A 7,088-nucleotide genomic window follows, 5' to 3' on the forward strand; every position below is an offset into this window, starting at 1 on the left:
GCATGGTTGATCCCACCCCAGCTGTGGTCTCTGCTCACGGGTGCTGCCTCTGGAGCGCTGGCACTGCCACACTGAGCCCTGAGGTTCCTCAAACCCTGCAGAGGTCACAGAACTGTAGAATGTGCTGGGCTGGAAGGGAGCCACGAGCCAAAAACCTGCACAGACCAGCTCCAAAATCCCACCATGGGCCTGAGAGTGTTGTCCAAACTCATCCTGGAGTGTGGCAGCCTGGTGCTGTGGCCAGCCCCAGGATGTTCAGCCCTCCCTTTGTGGGAGAACTTTTCCCTAACACCCATTCCAACCCTCCTGGCACATCTTCCCACCATTCCTGAGTGCTCAGCAGAGCTGACCCTGCTCACGAGGCCACAGCACAGGCTTCTCCTCCAGGCTTGCTGCTCTGCCTGCTGCAGCCTGCTCCAGGCCGTTACAGCATTGGGTTTTTAAATAGGACATTGTAAAGGTTTGTTACTGAGACATTGAAAATAAAAGGATTTCCTAAAGCACGGCTATGTAGTCATTAGTGGAGGCTTTGACATTATCAAACACCCTGTGTCCTCCTGCAGCTCTCCCCAGGGGCAGTCAGGTGCCTTCAAATCAGAACCACGTGCAGTTATGCTCCCTGCATTCCAGACAGGCTCCCCTGCACTCGTGTTTCAGATGCTCACTTTGGGGATTCTGCTGCCCACATATGGCCAGCTGCTCCCTGCAGTTGTTGGGGCTCAGCCCAGGAGCCAGGGCAGCGTGGGCAGAGCCCGGGGCACTCCTGTGGGGGAGAACAGGATGTCCAGGATGGCACAGCACCAGCTCCCACCCACACGGGATTCGGCTCTTTAGCATTCAAATGTTTCCTCCAGCACAGCACAGACCTTGGTGCTCTGAATTGGCTCTGTACAGGCCGGACTAGCGAAAGGAACTGGTGTTACTGGAGCCACACCCTGCTACCCCACCCAGGCAGTGCAAGATCCCTTTGGGATCCCTTTGGGTCCCCTGAACCAGCCACCAGCTAAGACCCTTCAACTCCCACCGCATCCCCTTCCACAGGTGAGCCCGTGTCACCACTCCTGGAAAGAGCATTTCTGTGTCACTCTCCCTTTCCCTCTCCACACACCCAGCACAGCCATGGTTAACTCATCAGCCCTGCTGCAACCCCCACAAATACTTCAGAGGCAACTTCCTTTTTGCCAGGGCTTCTGCAGCACAGGAACTGCTGTGACAGCTCAGCTCAGCAGCATTTCCATTTGGGGCACAGCTGGAATGAAGCACATTCACGTTTCCAGTAGGTACATCTGAAACTACTGCTTGCTTAATGCCATTAAGCTTGACAAAAAAACAAGTCCACCCCGTACCTGATGAGATCAGCACTTCCCACCCCACGGGCTGCAGGACCATCCTGTCACCGAGCTGGAGCTGCGGGATCACCCTTTGATGTTCCTCCACTAATCCCAAAATAAGGGCAGTTGCTGGGCAACCAAGAGCTATCTCAAAGCCCTCTGACTGGGGAGCATGCACAGCTCCCCAGTGCACATCCCTGCTTACACAACACCACAGCTGCACAACATCTGCAGGCGGGCACTGAGCTGCAGCCAGGTATCAGAGCACTTACACAACCCCAGGAAAAGCACGGCCGAGGGATTAGCTACAATCACCAAGAATGTGGAAGCCTTGCTTGCATAAGGCAGTTTTGCAACCCCTTTGTCTGTGGAAAGCTACGTAATTATTGTTTATTAGAAATCTGGGGTTGGGCAATGTCACGAACGACTGCTCGTGTAACATGGGACACAGACTTTTACAGATGCAACAGCTTTATTGGAATGAACAAGTGCAGGGAACCTTTAATTGGAACAACTGCCGGTTCAGTTCCCACCCCGCAGGCGCAGGACAAGGTGCAGAGTTGACTCCTTCTGGATGTTGTAGTCAGACAGGGTGCGGCCATCTTCCAGCTGCTTGCCAGCAAAGATCAGCCTCTGCTGGTCAGGAGGGATGCCTTCCTTGTCCTGGATCTTGGCCTTGACATTTTCAATAGTGTCACTGGGCTCGACTTCAAGGGTGATGGTCTTGCCCGTCAGGGTCTTGACAAAGATCTGCATCCCACCGCGCAGGCGCAGCACGAGGTGCAGGGTAGATTCCTTCTGGATGTTGTAGTCGGACAGGGTACGGCCATCCTCGAGCTGCTTCCCTGCGAAGATCAGCCTCTGCTGGTCAGGAGGGATGCCTTCCTTGTCCTGGATCTTGGCTTTGACATTCTCAATGGTGTCACTGGGCTCAACTTCAAGGGTGATGGTCTTGCCCGTCAGGGTCTTGACAAAGATCTGCATCCCACCGCGCAGGCGCAGCACGAGGTGCAGGGTAGATTCCTTCTGGATGTTGTAGTCGGACAGGGTACGGCCATCCTCGAGCTGCTTCCCTGCGAAGATCAGCCTCTGCTGGTCTGGGGGAATGCCCTCCTTGTCCTGGATCTTGGCCTTGACATTTTCAATGGTGTCGCTGGGCTCGACCTCAAGGGTGATGGTCTTGCCAGTCAGGGTCTTGACGAAGATCTGCATTTTTCCCTGGAAAAGGGAAAACCCGCCGTGGTTTAGGAACCGCTTCCCGCATCCGGGGCTGCGCCCCAACCGTGACGTCACAGAACAAGCCCCGCCCACATCCAGAGAGGCGGGGTCTCCACCGCTTCCCCTTCCCGCCCGAGGCGCGCGCCCACCTCCATCTTGCAGCACCGCTGCGCCTGCGCGGCCGCCATTTTGCCAGTGGCCGCTAGGCCCGGCCCTTGCCCGCCACCGCCTCGCGGTGCGGCCGTTGAAGGGAAGGCAACGTTCCCAGCCCTGCCCCCGCCATCACTGTCCGCCATCGCCCCCAGCCGCGGCTCCTCAGCGCACACACCCCTCCGTTCCACACGGACGCCCAGCCCGTATCTAGGCCCTCCCCCACCCTGTTCTCACCGCGGCACGCAGCTCGGCCAAGCCGGCACCACAAACCTCACCCAGCGCCAACTGCGCCACGCATCCCTCCGCTAGGTGCTTATATGGCCCCCGGCGCCCCGCCCCCGCCTTCGGATCACTCCGCTGCGCACTATTTTCCTCGCGCCGCGTGCCTCCGCTCTCCGGCGTTGGGTGAGGGGGCAGCGCGGCCGGGCGGCGCGGAAGGATCGGCGCCTCGTGTGGTTGTGCTGAGGCCTCCGCGCGCGGGACGGCGAGCGGCGGGAAAACCCGGCCTGGAGCCGGCGGAGCGGGGCCGCGGCTGCGCCATCTCAGTGACCCCAATTAGGAGACATAGCCGCGCGTTAAAGTAGAAAAGATAAAAAGTTTCATTACGTTCAGGGGCTTAAACACTGCAGTTGCGCCCCTGGTTGATAAACACCTCCTTGGCTTCTGCCCCTAGGGCAAGGTGAGGGCCAGCTCTGCCTGCGGCCACACCGTGAGGGGGTTCCTGAGGGAAGGAGTTCGTGGCTTTATCCCGAGGGACGCCTCGAGTGTTATTTCTGTGTGAGAGAACCCAAACTGCACAGCAACTCCAGGCTGCAGCTGGGAACAGAATGGAGCTTTGTCTGCAAGATCCAGGCAGTGCCGTTCGCTTTGATTTGCCCACAAAATCATTCATTTGGCAGCTCCCAAGGAAAGTGGAAGGGACACTGATAACACCCAAGGCTGCTCACCAGGAGGAAAGGAGCAGGGGTCCGGGGAAAGCTTTGTGATTTGAAGAAAAGTGCCTGTGTCTGCCTGCACATTGATGGGAATGCTCTGGGGAGCTCTTTGGCCTCTGCTGCTTTGTTTTTGTATTAACACCACAGCTGTAGTGATAACAATCTCAAAAAAGCCCCACGGAAGTCTTTTGGTTACTTCTCAGTGCTCAGTGGCTGATGCTGTGAATTGGGATTGTACAAATATCAGAAATTGGAGAATCCTTGCAGGTTTAGGTCTTTCCTCAGCAGAAAGTGAATAATAATGTTAAGCTTAATAATGTTACGCTTGTTCTTTTAGTTACAAGGTGAGCGCTTAGGACTGGTCAGAAAGTCATCAAAAAAGCACATGGGAAAGTGTTTTGTGAGGAAAAGTCTGTTACTGCATGCCAGTCACTGCCAGTGACTGCCAGTGACTCTTACATTCACATGCAGGGCACATTCCAGAAGTGTAGCTGCCAGGGAGTAATTTACAACAGGGATCTTCACACTTAGCAGCGCTGTGGCCAAACACTGGCTCAAAATAACAACTGGAAGTAAGATGAGTAAATAAACAGCACAAGGAGCTTTCCAGCCACCATGGCTGGAAATGTCACTTTGCATTTGTCAGCGGGCAGCTCCTGCTGCTGCTGGTAACCAGGCAGTGAGAGGGAGCACCTGCCCCTGAGCTGTGTCCATCAAAGCTGTCTCAAGCAGGTTCTGCGAGGGCTTTGGTCTCTCTGGACCAAACCTCTCAGCTGTGCCATGGTTCCCAGCCTTACCAGCCCCACAGAGTTTCCCCATGAGACTGAGGGGCTCAAAGCAGGGCGGTTGTTTCCCTGAGAGCTCAGGGCTGACAGGGCAGCAGGGTGAGTGGGCCCTGCAGAGCCAGGAGAAGCTCCTGAGTGTTCAGGAGTGCAGCCAGCTGTGGTGTCCTGGCTTCTGTCCTTCCCCTCTGTCTCTGGGAATGTGGAGCAGAGCCCTGTGCTCCGTGTGGCTGCAGGGCTGCATGTCTGCCAGGCTGTGTGGTGTGACAGTGTCAGCCTGGCATGAGTGGCCTCTGTTCCCCTGCATTGCAGGGTTTGATGATTTGTGCTTCTTTTTGGGCCTCTTGTGTCTCATAATCAACAGATGGGATCAAAAGCCATGTGTGTTTGCACAGGCCTGAGGAGAACCAAATGGAAAAAAAAAAAAAACAAAACCAAAAAAATCCGCACTTTGTGCTGCTGGGAAGTGCCACTGTGGGCCCATTTCGGCCGCACGGTCCGTTTGCTGCTGCCAAGCGAGACTCAGGGACTTTGACTGGATAAAACATCACCAAATAAACGGGAAAAAGAGCAGCAACCACGTGGAGACGCCGGGGATTGAACCCGGGACCTCATACATGCAAAGCATGCGCTCTACCGCTGAGCTACGTCCCCCTGCCCGCGTTTCGTATCCTGCCCGCCGGCCAGGTCCGTGCTGAGCCCGCCCCCGTGCGGGGAGCGGCGGGCACCGAGCCCCGGCAGCCCCGGCAGCGCTGCGGTGTACAGAGCCTGGTGCGATCCGCAGGCAGCCCTCAAAAAGACAAGAACGTGCTGGTTCGCACACAGAAAACCGAATGGTTTTGCTCCGTCGCAAATCAGAGAAATCCGTGAAGAAAAAAAATAAATTAAAGGACTAAAATAGTTAGCAGCCTCCCCGTCGGGGAATCGAACCCCGGTCTCCCGCGTGACAGGCGGGGATACTCACCACTATACTAACGAGGACGGTTGTGAATAGTCTTTCCGGAGGCCAGGCCATGTCCGAGCGGCGGCCGCAGGACCTGCTCCATCGCCTGCGCCCTTCGGGAAGCGGCTCCTGACACCAAACTCCCGCACGCGGGAGGGCCTGCGATGGCACCGCCTGAGCCGCCCGACGCAGGGACAGCATCCCTCGCTCCCTCCGCTCGGCAGCAAAAGGAACCGTTTTGATGGTAAGGAGAAAGAAAAAAAAAACAAAAAAACAAACCCACAACCAAAAAACAACCCCCCCCAAAAAAACCACTCGTAAAAACCAAAACTTTCTGCCGAAACCCGGGATCGAACCAGGGACCTTTAGATCTTCAGTCTAACGCTCTCCCAACTGAGCTATTTCGGCGGGTAAGAACGCCCTCGCTGGCCGTGGCTACGACCCCGCCCCGCGCACCCCCCGGGCGCTGCTGCCCGCCCTCCCGCACGGGTCCCGCTGCCCGGTACCGGGGCTGTGCGGGGTTTCGCACCTTCCCGCGGCCATTTCCACCCAGAGCATCCCATTTCCGCAGCGGCGGGGTGTTCCTCGCGCACCCCGGGGCACTTCGCTCCCGTCTCCTGGCGCAAAACACGGCTCTGCCGGCTTTGTCCGGCCTCTCCGGCGGCGGTTCCACGGCAGCGTCGCAGACAAACACCTTCGCGGGGTCATCCACAAAAAATAGCATCCGGAGACAAAATTATTTACACCTCCCCGTCGGGGAATCGAACCCCGGTCTCCCGCGTGACAGGCGGGGATACTCACCACTATACTAACGAGGACGGCTACATCACCAGCTCCTTTGCCTCGCTTTATAAAGGTATCGTCCCACCTCCGGCGGAGCTGTCGCTGTCCCGCTCCCCTCCAGCGGCCGGGGCGCAGCGCGGGACTCGGGGGACCCGGGGTGACAGCGCTGGCATCACGATGTCACCGCCGGGCCCGGCCTGCGGCCCCCGGTATTGCTGTATAGACTGCGAGCGGCTGCTGTTGCAGCGCGGGGATGTAGCTCAGTGGTAGAGCGCATGCTTTGCATGTATGAGGCCCCGGGTTCAATCCCCGGCATCTCCACATTTTGCCCCTGCCCTGCAGGCTGGTGCTTTTTGCTTTTTTCGGCTTTATTTTCGAGAGGAGCCGAAATTTCCCAATACACTCCATAACTGCCTGTTTATTTTCTTCCCTCCCCGCAGCAGAGTGTGCAGACTTGTGCTGCAATTCCTGCTAAAGAAAGGAGCCCTGCCAGGAGCCCCCAGCACCCTCCTGCCTGGGGACATCCCAAACCCAGTGGTGCTGAAAAAAAAAACCCAAAACCCCAGTGTTTGACTGAAAACACACCGAGGGGCTACCTTCCTTCTGGCTGCAGATCTAAAGTTGCTGTTTCTTCAGCTCTGGATGTTTTTAATGCTTGCTTGTGCTCTGACATTGCCCCTGAGGCATGTGGGAATTATGGACACACCGTGTGGGAATTATGGATACCCATCCAGCCAGCTGGGCTGCACCAGTTTCCTGCAGAACACAGGAACCCGAGGGTCCCTGTCCACACCTTCTCCTGCAGCAGTGTCACAAGCAGCAGCCCATCGGCACAGTGTGAGCACTGGGTTTACCAAGCCCAAAAGGATCAGGTGAAGGGGAAGGTAAACTGAACCTTCTTCCCTTCACTAATTAAACCATTCCTATCCCAACCCAAGACTTT

At 56.7% G+C, this 7,088-nt stretch overlaps 1 protein-coding gene and 5 non-coding genes across 8 annotated transcripts; 1 reads left to right on the top strand and 5 right to left on the bottom strand.

Moving 5' to 3' along the window:
* Positions 1 to 1,784: 1,784 nt before the first annotated feature.
* UBB (ubiquitin B) lies at positions 1,785 to 3,146 on the bottom strand. Of its 3 annotated transcripts, none has more exons than XM_058816519.1 (2): positions 2,973 to 3,146; positions 1,785 to 2,549 (listed from the first exon to the last, which is right to left on the bottom strand). In XM_058816519.1, exon 2 carries the CDS (start codon positions 2,541 to 2,543, stop codon positions 1,854 to 1,856), a length of 690 nt encoding a protein of 229 aa, XP_058672502.1. In that variant the 5' UTR covers positions 2,544 to 2,549; positions 2,973 to 3,146; the 3' UTR covers positions 1,785 to 1,853. The 3 variants fall into 3 exon arrangements, with proteins under 3 accessions (XP_058672502.1, XP_058672501.1, XP_058672503.1); XM_058816518.1 differs by having other exon boundaries at positions 2,937 to 3,139; XM_058816520.1 differs by having other exon boundaries at positions 2,978 to 3,134.
* A 1,855-nt stretch (positions 3,147 to 5,001) lies between these two features.
* Positions 5,002 to 5,073, bottom strand: TRNAA-UGC (transfer RNA alanine (anticodon UGC)). The gene has a single exon. It is a non-coding gene; the product is annotated as a tRNA-Ala (tRNA).
* A 255-nt stretch (positions 5,074 to 5,328) lies between these two features.
* On the bottom strand, positions 5,329 to 5,400 carry TRNAD-GUC (transfer RNA aspartic acid (anticodon GUC)). The gene has a single exon. It is a non-coding gene; the product is annotated as a tRNA-Asp (tRNA).
* A 297-nt stretch (positions 5,401 to 5,697) lies between these two features.
* TRNAF-GAA (transfer RNA phenylalanine (anticodon GAA)) lies at positions 5,698 to 5,770 on the bottom strand. The gene has a single exon. It is a non-coding gene; the product is annotated as a tRNA-Phe (tRNA).
* Positions 5,771 to 6,108: 338 nt separating this feature from the next.
* On the bottom strand, positions 6,109 to 6,180 carry TRNAD-GUC (transfer RNA aspartic acid (anticodon GUC)). Its single transcript has one exon. It is a non-coding gene; the product is annotated as a tRNA-Asp (tRNA).
* A 214-nt stretch (positions 6,181 to 6,394) lies between these two features.
* TRNAA-UGC (transfer RNA alanine (anticodon UGC)) lies at positions 6,395 to 6,466 on the top strand. Its single transcript has one exon. It is a non-coding gene; the product is annotated as a tRNA-Ala (tRNA).
* The last annotated feature ends 622 nt before the right edge of the window (positions 6,467 to 7,088 follow it).

The sequence above is a fragment of the Ammospiza caudacuta genome, chromosome 18 (genome assembly GCF_027887145.1).
Source record: "Ammospiza caudacuta isolate bAmmCau1 chromosome 18, bAmmCau1.pri, whole genome shotgun sequence".
NCBI classification, from domain to species: domain Eukaryota; kingdom Metazoa; phylum Chordata; class Aves; order Passeriformes; family Passerellidae; genus Ammospiza; species Ammospiza caudacuta.

Coding starts and splice junctions, on each gene's coding strand:
- UBB (XM_058816519.1), bottom strand. CDS start 2,543: ATGCAGATCTTCGTCAAGACCCTGACTGGCAAGACCATCACCCTTGAG.